At 41.3% G+C, this 16,584-nt stretch overlaps 2 protein-coding genes and 5 non-coding genes across 8 annotated transcripts in view; all 7 read left to right on the top strand.

Moving 5' to 3' along the window:
• The window catches only part of GPBP1L1 (GC-rich promoter binding protein 1 like 1), a 51,125-nt gene extending 49,532 nt beyond the window's left edge, over positions 1 to 1,593 (top strand). For both annotated transcript variants that reach the window (XM_042462835.1, XM_042462834.1), the window contains exon 12: positions 689 to 1,593. In XM_042462835.1, the coding sequence (XP_042318769.1) occupies positions 689 to 838 (150 nt within the window). In that variant the 3' untranslated portion in view covers positions 839 to 1,593. The remainder of the gene's footprint in view (positions 1 to 688) is intronic.
• Positions 1,594 to 6,984: 5,391 nt separating this feature from the next.
• On the top strand, positions 6,985 to 14,649 carry RPS8 (ribosomal protein S8). The gene is made up of 6 exons (XM_042462859.1): positions 6,985 to 7,134; positions 8,247 to 8,353; positions 10,141 to 10,240; positions 12,607 to 12,782; positions 13,714 to 13,843; positions 14,488 to 14,649. The coding sequence occupies exons 1-6, from the start codon at positions 7,131 to 7,133 to the stop codon at positions 14,595 to 14,597; spliced, it is 627 nt and encodes a 208-aa protein (XP_042318793.1). The 5' UTR covers positions 6,985 to 7,130; the 3' UTR covers positions 14,598 to 14,649.
• On the top strand, positions 7,411 to 7,497 carry LOC121930225. Its single transcript, XR_006103875.1, has one exon. It is a non-coding gene; the product is annotated as a small nucleolar RNA SNORD55/SNORD39 (small nucleolar RNA).
• Positions 9,961 to 10,063, top strand: LOC121930230. Its single transcript, XR_006103879.1, has one exon. It is a non-coding gene; the product is annotated as a small nucleolar RNA SNORD46 (small nucleolar RNA).
• On the top strand, positions 13,216 to 13,288 carry LOC121930228. The gene has a single exon (XR_006103877.1). It is a non-coding gene; the product is annotated as a small nucleolar RNA SNORD38 (small nucleolar RNA).
• LOC121930229 lies at positions 14,185 to 14,251 on the top strand. The gene has a single exon (XR_006103878.1). It is a non-coding gene; the product is annotated as a small nucleolar RNA SNORD38 (small nucleolar RNA).
• Positions 14,650 to 15,179: 530 nt separating the features above from the next.
• Positions 15,180 to 15,312, top strand: LOC121930247. The gene has a single exon (XR_006103895.1). It is a non-coding gene; the product is annotated as a small nucleolar RNA SNORA35 (small nucleolar RNA).
• The last annotated feature ends 1,272 nt before the right edge of the window (positions 15,313 to 16,584 follow it).

Below are 16,584 nucleotides of genomic sequence, written 5' to 3'. Positions count from 1 at the left end.
AAACTCTATATTTTAACTGGAAAAGTTGGGGGTCGTCTTATATGCCAGAAAATACGGTATGTATTTGTGAAATGAAACAATCAGATGAGGTTTGAGTAAGCGAACAAAAACATTTTGTTTCTTCTAGAGACCACTTGAAGGCTTCTTCCAAAATGCAGTCAAGGATTTTTATTTATTTATTTATTTTCTTTTGCAGTCTTCAGTTTTTTATGATTTCCATTTTGGTAGCAAAACTTACGGTTCTATACTTTTTCAGCATTTCAGAGAAGCTGCTGAGGCAGGCTAATCTGCTTTCACTTTTTTGCTCTTCCCACATGCAAAGTGATTTAGAGGCAGCTGCTTACCTTGCCTGTTGTACAGTATGTAACAATACACAGCTATGGTATGGCCACTTAGAGTAGAAGCCCATTCTTTCCTAGGTCAAGCTTTACTGCAACAATCCAGCATTAAAAGAGTCTGTCATTCTCCAGCTCCTCTTCACCATCCTTCCAAAGCTAGTGCTGGTGAGGGATGGGGAAACAAACCAAAAAACAAACCCATCCCAACCTCCAGCTAGATGGGAAACAAGTAAATGGAGGGCTGGGCTCCCATATAAAGACTTTGGGGGAAAGGAGCTGAAATGTGATGTGCTTGTTCTTGATTGTATGAAGAAGGGATTCAAACATGAACTCATTCTTTCTTCCTCCAGCTAAGAAGAAATGGCTTTAGAAAGAATGGATTTCTTCAAGGCCGTTGCAGCAGTCAATTGTTCTCCCACTGGAGAAGCACTTTTAAGACAGAGTTTGAAGAATCAGATACAGAGACAAGTAGCAGTGAAACGTCAGACGATGATGCCTGAAAATGGGCACCAAAAACCCACAGTATAAAACCAACCCAGCAAACTCAGTTTGTAGTTTAGCACATTAATGTTTGGGGTTCAAATGAAACAGAGTTTATTCTGTCTCAAGTCTGTTCAGTTTCTTTTTATTGTTGAAAACTTCATGCACAAGGGAAAGAATTATATCCCAAAGAAGAAAGCTATTGGCTTATTACTTTTTGGTTTTGCCCTTCTATGCTTCATAGAAAACAGTCCATGCAGATGGGTGGACCCATGGTCTTCTGGGGCAAGGCCTCGGTTCAGTCTCATCAGGAGCAGGTTGTAAGGGACTGAGTTGGGCAGCCACAAGCTTCTCATACTGCCGTCCACATAGCAAAATGCTGTGCGGCAATAATGTGCTAAAACAATCATTGTCAATGACAAAATGGCTATGGAAGTTCTAATTGTGTTAAATTAATGCTAATAACATGGAACTTTTTATTTTTTTGGCGGCTCGGGGAGCTTCATCACTTAACCAGGCGTGTTTGGTTTTTCTTTTTTGGGTACAGCTGTAAAATATTTGGATATAGGAATTGTTTGTGTTCTTCTTGCAACCTTGATATTCAGGGTGGATTGTAAAATATAAATTTTTGTGGGATTTCAAAGATTAAGATTATTTTGATAACATTATTTACAGATTTTAAAAAGTGACTATCACATTGAGTCTGTATGAGGGGGAAAACTACTGCATCAAAAGATAACTAACTTGGAATAAATATTTTGCATCAGTTTGCCAATTATGTGTCAGTCGTTTCTGAAGAAATTACAATAATATGATAGCCTGGATTTTTTAGTATTTTGTCTTAATGTTCATATAAAAGTACTTCTTTAAAGGCACATTATTAAGAAAGCCAGGTTGAACCCTGATTTACTTTTTTAAAATCATTGTACTACTTTCTTGCTGTAGGCTTAACATTTGTATTAAAATTAGTAAAAATTTCAGTTCTATATGCAGAGAAATTTTACATAGGAAAGAGTATAACACAATGAACAAGAGCAATGGGTAATCGAGAAGTTATTGTTGATTACAAGAGAGGCTCAGATCCCAGTGGAGGCTCTAGCTCAGCCTCCTTGTCCTCAGAGTCCTCAGCCTGACTGGGCATGACAACATAGTATCAAGCCATGCTGTACAGTTATTTTTTGGGTCACCTCCCCACCATGCATGCACACCATCGCACAAACACACCACCAGTGATCTCCAGTTACTTCCCTCTTCCTGCCCAGATGCCATTCCAATTGATGCCTGTCCATATGAACGGCTGCACGGTTGCATGTGATGCACCAGTTGTATAGTGCATTGGTGTGCTCAGTGATACATTGGCAAAGCACAATCATGGAGGGCACTTATATATATGCCGTCTTCATCCCATGCCCCCTGTTGGACTGAATTGGTTTGTGCATGTTGTAATAACATCCATTGCATTATTGATGTGTATTTGCTTTGCCACAGTCCCGTACTGGCACCAGGCTGTTTATATGCCGGTGCAGTGATGCACATTTTTCACTTTGTGTCACAGTATCACAGCTTCTTTTTGCTCCAGTTTTTATCCCAGGAGTGCAGCTCCCTTTTGTTTTCCACCCAGCTTTGGCCTCATGCATCATCTCACAGCCAGGCTTCAAAGCTGCTTCATTTGGCCAGTGCGGTGCGGATGACCCTTATGTGTAATCCTCATAGTCCTGTCTAGGAACTGTAATAGTTTCATTCCTGGCCCAGGTCTTTGCCCTGATGTGTACATAAAGGGTACAAGACACTCTAAAATCACCTGTGGCATGTGGGCAGACAATATAATAAAGGGAATTCCAAAGAGGTAGCTCCCTAAGTCTACTGGAACAAAAACAAATGTGTGAAATTCAGATTTTTTTTACAATATACCTTATTGGACTAAAGCCTATTAGATGCATGAAGCATTGTTCTAGGTACACATCCACAATATGAAATGTAGCATACATTAATCAGTTTCTTACTACTGACAGAAATCTATTAAAACCTAACAGTAAAACAAAATACATGCATAAATCATATTTCATCAGTTTCATGCTTTAGAACAGATGAGCAATCTAAAGTAGCACAAGTAATCTGTGCTGATTTACAGAGGGAAGGCAGGCTGGTGGCAGCATGAGGTGAGGAGGAAAGAATGAACAGAAGGAAGAAAGCTCAGTGGAGGCTTCAAGGAGCAAGGTAGGGATATGATGCAAAGGATGAAGGGGTGAGATATTGTGCAGGAGAACAGAAATGGAGGAAAGCCAGGCAACAATAATAAAAGTTCCTCAAAGCAGGAGCAGAGTACAGTAATTCCCTGCTGGCGCTCTGCCTCATTCCACCTAATAGATAGGCTGGCTGTTTTATTCAACGAGTTCATGCCAAAAATAAGATTTTGGCTTTTCTGTTTATTCTTCTAGCTCTTACTAATGCCAAGAATCACCAAGTAAGCTTCGAGTTGGGGTCTCTTTTCCAGATCTACCACTACACTGCCCTTTTCTCAGCTTAGTGCTTGTAAATACCTCAAAGGCTGAAACAGTGGTAGCACCTAGTAGATAAACAATATTATGCACTCTTAAAGTTATCCAAATTTGGAATATTATTCTAGCTGGCTACACAGTTTGCTGCAGTTTGGAAAAGTTAATAAAAGTGTCGCAGTTTGCAAAGACATTTAATTTCCAACCAGTAAAATATGTTATCTTTGTTTATATATGTGTTTGGATAAAAAACTCTTGAGCGACTATGTTTGTTGCTTAATCATCATACTTAATTATCTCACCAGCCCCTTCCCTCATGGCATCACCAGGGAGTCTCAGAGTTTGCCTAGAAATCTCAGTCTGAGATGATCTTGACCTGGCAATGCTACTTGAGTATCATAACTCATACTTCGGAGTGCAAGGTCAAATAAACCAATGCTGCTCAGAGTGATAGCCCCTGTACCAGTTCCTGAGTCATTGGTTGCCTGTCCCTAGCAAGCTTCCTGAAAAGGAAAAATTGTACTCATTGGGCATAAGTTTAACGCTGGTCCCTTGTGCACTTGAAAAAATAATTGCCAGTCCTCTTAGACTGAAAAAAAGTAAAGTAAGCCATCTAGTCTATTCATGCAGCTGGTTTGGGGGAAAGCACTAGATGCACAATTCACTTTAAAAGACACTCAAGACAATGATAACAGCATAGTCAACTTTTCCAATTGTTGAGTACTGACCTGGCCCCCCAAAAATCACATTCAAACTTATGCAGCACATTTGGCATCCATCACCAATTTGTAGAATGGCATGTTTCACTCGTTTATGCCCTGTACTATACTCGCGTAGTAGTTTAGGTTTGCATCAAGTCCCAGTAGCATGTCTTTTAGAACTGCAATTCCTTTACAAGAAATGCGTGCCTTCGAACAGCCTCACAGTTGGGAGACAGAACATTTGCAGTGCCCTCTTGTTTGTCCTATTTCTGAAGAGCTGTGGAAAATACATGAGAGAAGATCTTCTTTTTTTCAAAGCTAATGACAGCAGGGATGTCCTGAATAGACTACATTGTATTCAATTTAGGCCCTCTGCAGTCTGGCTTTAAAGCTTGGGTTGGGGGTGGTCAGGGTGTAGCGTCCATATGATGCATACTCTGGTGGCGTGCCGCACCGCACAGTGCATGGTGCCACGGTGCTCCTGCCACTGAGTGCGCATGATGCAGCACCAAAAAAGTGCCATAAAGCCATGACATCGCAGATACCATACCCTTCCCAGGGCACAAAAGGATCTGCTTTTTGCAGCTCCTTTTTGCACCCTGGAAAGGCCAGATCGGGGCTGCAGCATGTGGATGTTGTGGCCCTGATCTGGTTGGAGGCACTGCCACTTACCTACTTATGTAGAGAAGAAATGCCCTAACAACCCAACTGGTTTTGAAGCCCCACAGCTATGCAGAGGTCCTCTGTGTAGCAAATCCTGCCACCACATTGCCACATTTAGATGTCGTTAACTGTTGTCAAGTTGATTTTGACTAATGTTGACTCTATGAATGAGAGACTTCCAGTTCAGCCTGTTATCAACAGCCTTGCTCAGGTCTTGCAAACTCAGGGCTGGGGCTTCCTTGATTCAGTCTTATCTATCTGGAATGTGATCTTCCTCTTTTCCTATTGCTTTCTACATTACCAAGCATTATTGTATTTTCTAGAGTCAGCATGGTGTAGTGGTTTTAATGTTGGATTAAGACTCTGGAGACCAGGGTTTGAATCCTAGATTAGCCATGTAAACCCACTGGGTGACCTTGGGCAAGTTACACACACTCAGCCTTAAAGCCATACCCTCTTTGGAAGAAATTTGCCAAGAGAACCCCATTATAGGTTCACAGACTCATAGAGTTGGAAGAGACCCCAAACGCCATCAAGTTCAACCCCCCTGCCATGCAGGAACTCACAATCAAAGCACCCCCGACTGATGGCCATCCAGCCTCAGTTTAGCTATTTCAGTGTTTTAACTACAATTTAATTGAAATTGATTTGCTTTAGGAACCAATTATAATTTTTAGTAGTTCATGGCAATTAAAAGTGCCATCAAACCAGATTATTCCTGCAGTGCGGATGCAGCCACTCATGCATTCTTGTTGTCATGTGTCTTCTAGTCGTTTCTGACTTATGGCAACCCTAAGGCAACTCTATTTTTGTTGTTATTGCTATTATTGTTGTTTGTATCCCACTCTTTTCCCAGAACTGGGATGCAGAGTGGCTTCACAACATTAAAAAACAATACAATTAAAAACATAGAAAAAGCATATTAAAAAGGAATTAAATTATTACAGTATTAAAACAAGATAGTTATTAAAAGAATAAAACACATTTTAGAAAGATAAAACTATATATATATATATATATATATATATATATATACTGTATCAATTTGTTTTAAATGGTACAACATATCAACCTGTCCTTATAATAACCCTTATCATGGGGCTTTCTTGGCAAGATTTGTTCAGAGGAGGTCTGCTGTTGCCTTCCCCTGAGGCTGAGAGAGTGTGACTTGCCCAAGGTCACCTAAGGAATGGGAAATACGATGGCACAGATAAACCCCAGGGTGACCAGGTGCCCTAACCCCAGAGAAGGGCAAGGCACTGTAAGATGGAGGACATTCAAGAAAAAATGGAGGGCATTGCCAAAGAAAAGCTCAAAACACTAATGTAAATATAAACCAGTGGTTCTCAACTTTTGGCTCTCCTAACGTTTGGACTCCCAGAAGTCCCAGTCAGCTTGCCCAAATTGAACACGAGTCAGCAGTGTGATGAGGCAGCTAACAAGGCCAATGCGATTTTAGGCTGCATCAATAGAAGTATAGTGTCTAGGTCAAGAGAAGTAATAGTGCCACTGTATTCTGCTCTGGTCAGGCCCCACCTGGAATATTGTGTCCAGTTCTGGGCACCACAATTCAGAAAGGACATTGAGAAACTGGAGCGTGTCCAAAGGAGGGCGACAAAAATGGTGAAGGGTCTGGAAACCATGCCCTATGAGGAACGACTTAGGGAGCTGGGGATGTTTAGCCTGGAGAAGAGAAGGTTAAGAGGTGACATGATAGCCCTGTTTAAATATTTGAAGGGATTTACACTGAGGAGGGAGGTAGCTTGTTTTCTGCTGTTCCAGAGACTAGGACCCAGAACAGTGGATGCAAGCTCCAGGAAAAGAGAATCCACCTCAACATTAGGAGGAACTACTGACAGTAAGGGCTGTTCAACAGTGGAACATACTCCCTCGGAGTGTGGTGGAGTCTCCCTCCTTGGAGGTCTTTAAACAGAGACTAGATGGCCATCTGTTGGGGATGCTTTGATTTGGATTTCCTGCATGGCAGAATGGGGCTGGACTGGATGGCCCTTGCGGTCTCTTCCAACTCTATGGTTCTATATGAAATGATCACAGGGATTCTGGGAGCTGAAGTCTGAAATGCCCGGAGGACCCAAGGTTGAGAACCACTGATGCTGCTTAGTCGTGCCCCAAAATGGAGGACGCTTTGGAATTCCTCCTGCGCAAAAGGCTGAAGCAGAGTCCTGGAAAAGGAGGACCTCTGTTCAAGTTCACTTCAGTATTGGATCACACACAGGCAGTTCACTTCTTAGTTTTCCATTGCGCATGCGCCAAGCCCCATAATTCCTCCCTGTGCTTCGGGAGAGTCTCCACGTCCCCTTCTGATGACGCACCCTACGAGATCACGTTAGGGAAGCAGAGAAAGCGAGGGGATATCGCGAGACTTCCTGTGGAAGAAACCTCCCCGTGATGCTTTGCGCCTTCCTCTTTGCAGTGGGCGCCCTCGGAGAAGGATGGGTGAGTGTCTCTGGGAGGCCTTCTTCTGTTATCCGCCGCCATCCGCCCCGGCGCTCGTCTGCAACATGCTGTAAGGGGGTTCCGGGGAAGCGGGGCGGCAGTCGGGCTCGGCCTCGGGGGATATTGCCGGTGGTTTCGCTCCCCGGCCGCTTCGGCCACCGGGGCCGAGGCTGCGGCCTGTACCATGTTGAGGCAGCCTCTAGAGGAGCTCTGGTGACCCGGATGAGGCCTTTAACCCTCCTCTCCTCCCCCCCTTTTTTTTATTCCTTTGCCATTGGTTCCAATGATGAGGCTCCTTCCACTGCTGCATTAGGCCGACGATGCCATGGGGAGACTCTGTCTACCTTGGAGAGCTGAGGAACCTCAGGCCTAAGGGAACCATTATTCCCCTTTGAGCTGTTATAAGTTAGGAGCCATTTCCAAATTGTTTTACATGACCCAGACTATCAGCCTTTGCTCTTAGTACATCTCAGCACGATAGTCTGTTAGTAAATTAGTAAAATCCAGAATTGGCAACCCTTCTACCACAGAGCAATGGCTGAAGCCTGGCGCAGGGGAACCTTTCCACATACTCATGGCTTTATTTTGTTTTAGAAAACCTTGGAGGGAGACCCGAAAAGAAATGTGTTTATTTTTGCTGCAGTTGTCCCCAGAAGGAAATACATCCACAAATTTCTGGGACTCAGATTCCACAAAGAACCAGTCCTTTATGTAGTTCCTTGAGCAAAGAAAACTGCAAATCACATTTCATGGGTTGCATATAAAATAAACATTTAAACCTTTGTATATGAACATTCATTGGAAGTTCAAATATAACGTCTGACATAACGTCGCTATCCCTTGTGAGGTAACCTCAATCAAATTGTTACCTGTATGTTTGCTTTCACTGCCCCCAAACTGTCTAAGCCGCATACCTCCTTTTATTTGGGTTAAAATCTTAAATTAGGAGCCATTTCTAAATTGTTCTACATTCCAGGAGAAGACTTGACATGACCTGAATTCCATCCTCCTGGCAACCTTTGCTCTCCATATACATTTCAGTACTATAATTTTCAACACCTGAGCATAGTAAAATTCTCAGTCTGCTTCAACGTCTCTCCTTCCTCCCCCAGGTATCTCCAGGGACAACTGGCACAAGCGCCGAAAGACTGGCGGGAAGCGGAAACCCTACCATAAGAAGAGGAAGTATGAGTTGGGAAGGCCCCCCGCCAACACCAAAGTAAGAGGGCTCGGGTTCACCTCAAAGCAAGTCCTCTACAAGATAATAAACAGGATGATAACCAACTTGTAGTGACTGTTGACAGGAAGTTTAGTAAGATGAACGAAGGATAGAATGTACAAGGATAGAGGATGGATTCCAATACAAAATACTGTCAGTGTTGACCGGTGGTAGAAATTTCTGTTGTGTTTGAGCCATTGTGTTTGTAAGAATATAAGGATATGCTTGTATGGAAGGATATTGATGTTTAATAATTTTTAATGATGACGATAATAAGTAAGTCCTCTGAGGTGGAGCTGGACGATGGCAGTGATTGTTATGGTGGGCTAGCCCTCCCTGGGAAAGAATAAATTTAAGAAGTCTTATGTGGCACACAACAAATGTAGCATAGGTCTAAAAATGTTAAGGGTTTTGATCTTGAAATTTTATTAATATATATATATATATATACATATACATATACACACACACACACACACACCAGGTAATAACATCCCAGGAAGTCAGTAAAAATGTTATAAATCAGGTATGGAAAACATTCAGGGGTAGCTGTGTTGAGTCCCTATATTGCAACAAAGGTGGGATATAAGGGGGGGAAATAATAATTGGTCTTTTAACAAATACAAATAAAAATCCATCAGTGATGCCTTCATTGGCCAGCTGAAATTAACAGTATACTTTGTTGCAAGCTTTTGAAGCTCCATGGGCTTCTTTATCAGGCAAGATGTTAAAAACCAAACAGGAGGGGGGAAAACAATTGGAGATGTTAGTCAGATGCCTGCATGTTGTTTCAGTCCTTAGTAAAGATGGTAATGGGGGGGGGGGGGGGGATATTTTGTTAAGGGAAGCTCCTTGTTCTGGCCATGTGGCAATAGGGAGGATTTTTCAAAGTCCAGGAAATTTAAAGTCAACAGGAACCCCCCTTTTGCAGTCCAATATGTCTACATTCCAGTGAGGTCGACTATGTTGATAAAGAGTATGGAAGCAAAAGGGAAATAGAGGAATGATCACTGAACAAACTGTTGAAGTCTTGTATACAATGGATATTCAGATGTTTGTGGTCATTGATAGTATTAGACCGCATCTATTGTAAATAACTGTTATAACAGAGTTTTGATGTATATAATTTGATAAAAATAATAATAAAACGGAAGAAAGAATTTTTATTCATTTATTTTTATTTACATGGCCACCTTTCTCCCAGCTCCAAGGTGATTTGAGTAATGCATTAAAAAGACTTACAAAAAAGTTTTAAAGTTTTAACAACAATTTAAAAACACCACACCAAAGCACCGTAAAACTGATTCAGCTGTGTGGCTGTTGTAAAAACTGCATTGTGCTTGAAACAGAGAATTCCCCAGTGAACAGTCAGCATTAATTCTCATCTTGTACTTGCCTGTATGGACCTGGTGGATTTTTTTTAGATTGAATAGCACAATATGATAAAACCTTGCTGTATCAGCAATTGTTTGTGAAATTCATCTCAGTCTTGAAAAGTTTGCATTGCATCACAAGGAGGTAAACACCATTCTTTAAGTTCTTTTGGGCCTCTGCACTAGCTGCATGGCTTACTGTTCATCTGGAACTGTATCCACAGAAAGGGAGGCAACTGGAGTGATGAGAGCTACACCTTAGGTGGGTACTGTGGACTGTTCTGGTCTTCATCACACTCACCAGTGCTAGGAGTTGTCATAGTTACACTGACCATGTTGCCATGCTGTTGTGAGAATATTTCACTTCTGTGAATCCCTGTATTCTGACTCTGTGTATTGTTCTCCTTGTTCCAGATTGGCCCCCGGAGAATCCACACAGTAAGGGTACGTGGTGGGAATAAAAAATACCGTGCTCTGCGTCTGGATGTTGGGAACTTCTCTTGGGGATCTGAATGTAAGTGCAAAGTGGATACTCTGAGGCTTTAAGAGTGCTAATGGCACTTGGGAAGCACAACTGAAACAACAGTGATGATAACTTTGACCTTAGGAGAGCTTTGGTGAATTGCTCAGCTCTCAGTGATGGGAGTGTCATAGTTACCCTGAGTTTGTGTGCTTTGTTGCCGCAAGAGCAGTTGTGTTAACTTAAAAGAGTCAATAAAATTGCTTGTGTGAGGTTATAGGATATATTTCAAGGGCTGTGCAAAAGTGGTTTATTTATTTATTTATTTATTTAGGTATTTATATCCCACCCTTCAGCCCTAATGGCTCTCAGAGTGGCTTACATTTATTATTTTTAACCAGACAGTTCCCTGCCCTCAGGCTTACAATCTAAAAGACACGACACAAAAGGAGAAGGGAATGGTGAGGGGGGAGGGGATCAGGTCCAGCATTCTTCTCTCCCTCTGAGGCCTGGACCAAGGCAGATGGACCAGAGGGAGGACTCTGCTTCTTCCAGGCAGGCCTGGTGGAGCTTGCCTGCCTCTCTCTTTAGATCATGGATGCTGATAAATATGGATGAAGGTTTACTGCCATGAGTGCTATTCAGTAACTGGGGTGGGCTGCATTTTTGCCATGTGTTTACATCTGGGGGAAGGGGATCCCCACCATTGTTCAGATAAAATCCAAATGTTTTCTTTATACAGATTGAGTATCCCTTGTCCAGATTTCCAAAACAGATGGCTGAGATAGTGACAGCTTTGCTTTCTGATGGTTCAGTGTACACAAACTTTGTGCACAAAATTATTTTAAAAATACTTTAAAATTATGTATAAAATTGCCTTCAGGTTCATGTTTATACGAAATATGAATTTAATGTTTAGACTTGAATCTCATTTCCAAGTTACATCATACACACACACAAGCGTTCCAAAATCCATTTAAAAAAACTGAAATCTAAAACACTTCTGGTCCCAAACATTTTGAGTAAGGGAGATTCAAACTATAGATGCTGCTTGTACATTTAATCACTTTGATTATTCTTTAGCGTATTGGAAGTTTCTTTCAGTTTGGCTTGACAGGTTAGCCTGGTGGTTCTTATTCATTTTGTCTCATGGACTGCTTTGAGTGAAAAATGAAAGCTGTGGGCCCCCTCCAGAAAAAAAAAAGTAAACACAATTTTAAAAGGAACAGGAAGGAAAATTGGAGGAAAAAAATGCTTTTGACCTGTGGTTCACAGGCCTCTCAGTAATCTTATCCGTTGACTCTTTGGATTTCTAAGAACTGTATTAGCCTTATTCCCTAGGCTTATTTTGTGAGACTGCTCAACTAATATTTTTCCACTTTTATAGTCGGCCCTCCTTATCCACAGATTTAAACATCCACGGCTTGAATATATTCAAATATATATATAAATTCCTAAAACCAAACCTTGATTTTGCCATTTAATACAAAAGACATCATTTTACTATGCCATTGTATTTAATGGGACTTGAGCATCCACAGATTGTGGTATCTACGGAGGGCCCACTGTATATGGTTCTTGTGCCTTCAAGGGGTTTCTAGCTTATGGCAACCCAACCATGGGACTTTCTTGGTAAGATTTGTTGAGGGGGTTTGTCATAGCCTTCTGGAATTGAGTGTATGACTTGCCTGTGATCGCCCTGTGGATTTCTGTGGATGATCAGGGATTCAAACCCTGGTCTTCCAGAGTCCTAGTCCAACACTCACACAAACTACTCCAGGCTGGATCTCATTTTTATATATATTGATGTATGGCCACTGTTCCAGAGGCTATCAGGAGAAAAAAAAATGTGAACATTATAGATGTAAATTAAGATTAGGATGTTAAACCTTTATGTCATTGATAGCACTTTTTGTTACATTTGCCAAAAAGCAGGCATAGTAGTACAAAATTGCCAAGTCTCCTTCTGTACTGTTATCTCTCCATGTTGGCAGCTATGGGATGACTCCTTTATGATCCTTCTCTACAATAATTCATCTTGTTAAATTGTCTGTGAATTGAGAATTCTTGGTTGGCAGAATAAAACAGGTTGAGTAACTTTTATTTTGGGAATTTGACAATTTTCCAGATTATAGTTGACAAATACCACTTGTGTTCTCTAAATAGGATGACTTTTAGGAACAGAAACAGTCAAAGTCTTGTTCCCATATTTCTAGAATGGCAACTGTTCAAGCTGTATAAACTTGAACACCAAAGAGTGTGGTGGAGTCTCCTTCTTTGGAGGTCTTTAAACAAAGACTGGATGGCCCTTGTGGTCTTTTCTAACTCTATGATTCTATGATATTTGGATAGCTGTTAGACTTCTTTGCCATGATTTGCCTTTTGCTCCTAGAAGGTGTGACACACTCTACTCTTTACAGGCTGCACTCGTAAAACCAGAATCATTGATGTGGTGTACAATGCCTCCAACAACGAGCTGGTGCGCACAAAGACCCTGGTCAAAAACTGCATTGTACTCATTGACAGTACACCATACCGACAGTGGTATGAAGCCCACTATGCCTTACCCCTTGGGCGCAAAAAGGGTGCCAAGCTGGTATGTATTAAGTGAGTCAACTCCAACTTACTTACATCAGTGAAGAGTTGCAGATGGATGTGTTGCTAAACTTACTATAGGGGTGGGCAACTGTGGTGGTCCCAGGGGCCACATCAACTGCTAAAAATGTCCCAATCCTAAAACTGGAAGTAACCAGAAAATGACATTAATGCTGAAAAATGGGGGGTGGTGTGCACTGTACTTAAAAGGTGAGTTGCAAGCTTTCTAGAAGTATCAGTTCTCACTGGGGGGGAGGGGCAGAAAAAAAGGCAACCTAGGGAATCGGGAAGAGTGGGAGCCACAAAAACAGTCTTTCAGGGCCACATGCAGCCCCGTGGCTGCCCTTTGCCAGTCCTTTAATTAAGACCATCCTGTGCTGCTGTTTTGTGTTATGCATTCAGCTGTTGTGTCCTGGGTTTAGTACTTAATTTGTCTTCTAGTGATGATACCTTTGTCCAGTTCTGCTGCTGAATGATAAGCGATGACATTTTATTGATCTGAAGAAGACATATGGCCAGCCTCCTTAGGAACATTCTTATTTAAAATGGACAACTTGTAGCCCTCCAGTTGTTGTCAGACTGCAATTCCAATCAACTTTAGCCATCATGAACAATAATAACTAAGGGTGATGGGATTTACATTGAAATGTCACTTGTGTGACACAAGGTGCCCATCTCAGGTTCATAGCATTTCATTGCAAGTTGATGTTTTTAGTAAAAGAATCTGATTTGTGAACACTGCCACCTTTGATCTAATGTTTTTCATTTGACCGGTGCTCAATTCTGAATCCTATTTGAACCAGTAAAGAATTTAGCAGATAATATCTCTGTCCTTTCCAACATATTCATATGTTTTGTAGCAAGGTGTAGTGATAGTGCATAAATGCTACATGGACTCATTCAATTTTTGTTATCATTCTGATTTTCCCCAGACTCCTGAAGAGGAAGAAATCTTAAACAAAAAACGTTCAAAGAAAATTCAGAAGAAGTATGATGAACGAAAAAAGAATGCTAAGATCAGTAGCCTTCTGGAAGAGCAGTTCCAGCAAGGAAAGCTACTTGGTGAGGCCCTGAAACATAAACAAGTGAATAGCCAGGCACAAGAAAGGGGTACTCATAAACAGAAAGCAGACTGGGTGGTGTGAGAGTGCTAGCCACTTACAGATGGGGTAAAGCTGTAACTTTTTACTTCTGACTTCAAAGAGAGCCATTAGTGCTTCTGCAGCAGATCTAACCTGGCACTGGGAAGAGGCCCATGTACTTTATTGGTTAAGTTCTTGGAATGGCAATGGATAAATAGGAGAGTGAGGGAGATAGGTGTTAACAGCCTTTTCCTAGACATACTTTGCACATGTGAAGTAATTCACATGTCAACTGATCAGCATGAATCAATGAAGTTGTGACCTTATGATGAGAAATTTGTCCAGTTCTGCTACTGAATGAAAGTGGTGACAATTTGGATTCTGAAGGCGACTTCACCAGTGGGGTGGGCCTAGTGCTTTCTTTCATAGAGGACTTGTATTCTTTGGGAGAAAGAAGTATCTTTTTGCTTTTAAATAAGGACTCGTTAGCAGAATATTGGCTGCAGTCTTAAGACTCTTGAGATCAGTAATTTCCTCACATGAAAGGCTAGTGTGAATTTCTTCAGTGAAGCAGCTTAGTGATGTATTTTCCCCTTTCTAATAATAGTCTGTTTCATTTTGTAGCTTGCATTGCCTCCAGACCTGGACAGTGCGGCCGAGCAGATGGCTATATTCTGGAAGGCAAGGAGCTAGAATTCTACCTGAGGAAGATCAAGGCCAGGAAAGGCAAATGAACAGTCACTGTACTTAATGGGTTAAATAAATATCCCAGAGTCTTGTTATAAATGATTGATGTGGTTATTTATGGGCATTGGGATGAACACAGGGAGGAGAAAGAATGAAAGTTGTGTTTGAACTGGTAACTTTTATCATGGATCCCTGGGCTCATTTGTTGTTATGATGGAAACAGACTGCAAAGTGTTGTCTTTGCAGAACAAACTGGCTTTCCTGGATAGTGTGTAGAGGGAGGGAGCAGTGACTGAAGTTCAAGTTGTCTACCCCATAATATCATCTACTGTTCTTGCAGTTCTTCTTCAGTGTAAACTTGGTATTGTCTAATTAGAAATATTCTACTTTCATTGGCCATGTGGAAGTTTCCAGGAGACCTAGAACATATGCATTGGTCATCTCTTCAGATACATGGAATATGTTCTTAACCATCTAAGGTGAGTATAGTGCTTTAGAGTAATGCAAGGGAGCATTGCTACAGGTTTTTCCCCATTATTGACCCTTGCAATAGTGTGACTAAAACTTAACTGCTTGTCTTTTCTATATGGTTAACACCGCATTTAAATAGTCACTGACTAGAACATTTGTCGCACTGCTAAGTGACCTGACTGTCTCTTTCGTGACCTTCTGGTCTCATTCCAGTGCAAGATAAACTCCCTTCTAGCAGAAGGGCCTGCCTTCTTCCCAAAGGCCTGGTCCTTTCGAAGGCTGGGTACAACGTTTTTCTAAAATGTAACATTGTTATGTTGAGCGAGGGGGTGTTGATAGAGGTGTGGGCCTGAATCTGCAAATGTAAGAGTGTTATGTGGGTTTGGACACAGAATCATCTCCCAGATTTCCATCTGAAGTGCATTCCTGTGTACTGTATTCAACAAGTCTATACTCTCGGGCTGCCTGGGTCCATACAGTGACTCAACCCAAGTGCCTACTTGAGTGGTGTGCAATATCCTTTAATGCAGATTAAGGATATTTTATGGGTATGGAGACTTCTGCATGTAAATTAAAACTAGTAAATAGATGTGGTACTTCACAAGTTCAGTTGGTCAACTGGAATGAGTATAGAACCAGTTAAATCAAAAGCCATTGTAATTAATTTTGCTTCAAGCAGCTGTTCTAGGGAAGTGATGTATTTTTGTGTACAGCTTTTCTGATTTCAGGCATGCTTAAATTAGTTCTTCATTGCCCTCATTTTTCCCCTCTAAAGCTGTAGTCCTAAGCACTCTATAGCTGAGGAATAAGCCCATCAAGTATGGCTTCAAGTATACACACCTAAGATCGTGCTGTTAAAATCTAAATGTAAGTAAAGTACATGTATATCAATAAAAATAATTTTGAAGCAGAACAATAAATTGGTTCAAATGAAATTTAATTAGTTTTAGATATCGATTCACACTTATTTTCTTCCACTTCCCCATTAAACTCAGGGCACTACACTGAGCACTCTTCCTGCTTCATCCTTGCAACAGTTGTGAGGCATATCAGGCTGGGAGAGAGCAGTAGTCCAAAATCATCCAATGAATTTCATGGCTTTTGTTGTGTGCCTTTAAAATCATTGTTGACTTAGGTTTGCTTGTGGTTTTTCTTGGCATGATTTGTTAAGTGGTTTGCCATTGCTTTCCTCTGAGGCTGAGAAAATGTGACTTAGTGGTCTCCAAAAACATGACAAAGGCTTGGATGCAGTGTTATTATTCTGCTGGTTGAACTGCTTCCCACATTGTGAAGAGTTAATTCCCCTCTGAAGCTCACCACACATCCTCAATATCAGCCTTGACTGGCTGGTTCAGACAGCATATCACCAATGTTAAAAAGTATTTACTGAATAAAGACCATCTCTGACAGCTTAGGGCAACAAAGATTATCATTGCACTTCTAAGCGTTTTGTAACTTGGGAAGAACAACTGGATATTTGATTACATTAGGGCAATGTATAAGTGAATATGATAGTACAGTCGGTCCTTCTTATACACGGATTTTCTATACACGGATTCAAGC

This window comes from Sceloporus undulatus, chromosome 4, assembly GCF_019175285.1.
Source record: "Sceloporus undulatus isolate JIND9_A2432 ecotype Alabama chromosome 4, SceUnd_v1.1, whole genome shotgun sequence".
Lineage (NCBI taxonomy): Eukaryota > Metazoa > Chordata > Lepidosauria > Squamata > Phrynosomatidae > Sceloporus > Sceloporus undulatus.
The sequence above is the reverse complement of the archived record's forward strand: the minus strand, read 5'-3'. Positions and strand labels throughout refer to the sequence as shown.

What these genes read in the sequence shown, in the direction of transcription:
- RPS8 (XM_042462859.1), top strand. An exon ending in GGCCCCCCGCCAACACCAAA is followed by an intron (nt 8,354 to 10,140) that starts GTAAGAGGGCTC and finishes TCCTTGTTCCAG; the next exon opens with ATTGGCCCCCGGAGAATCCA. An exon ending in CTTCTCTTGGGGATCTGAAT is followed by an intron (nt 10,241 to 12,606) that starts GTAAGTGCAAAG and finishes TACTCTTTACAG; the next exon opens with GCTGCACTCGTAAAACCAGA.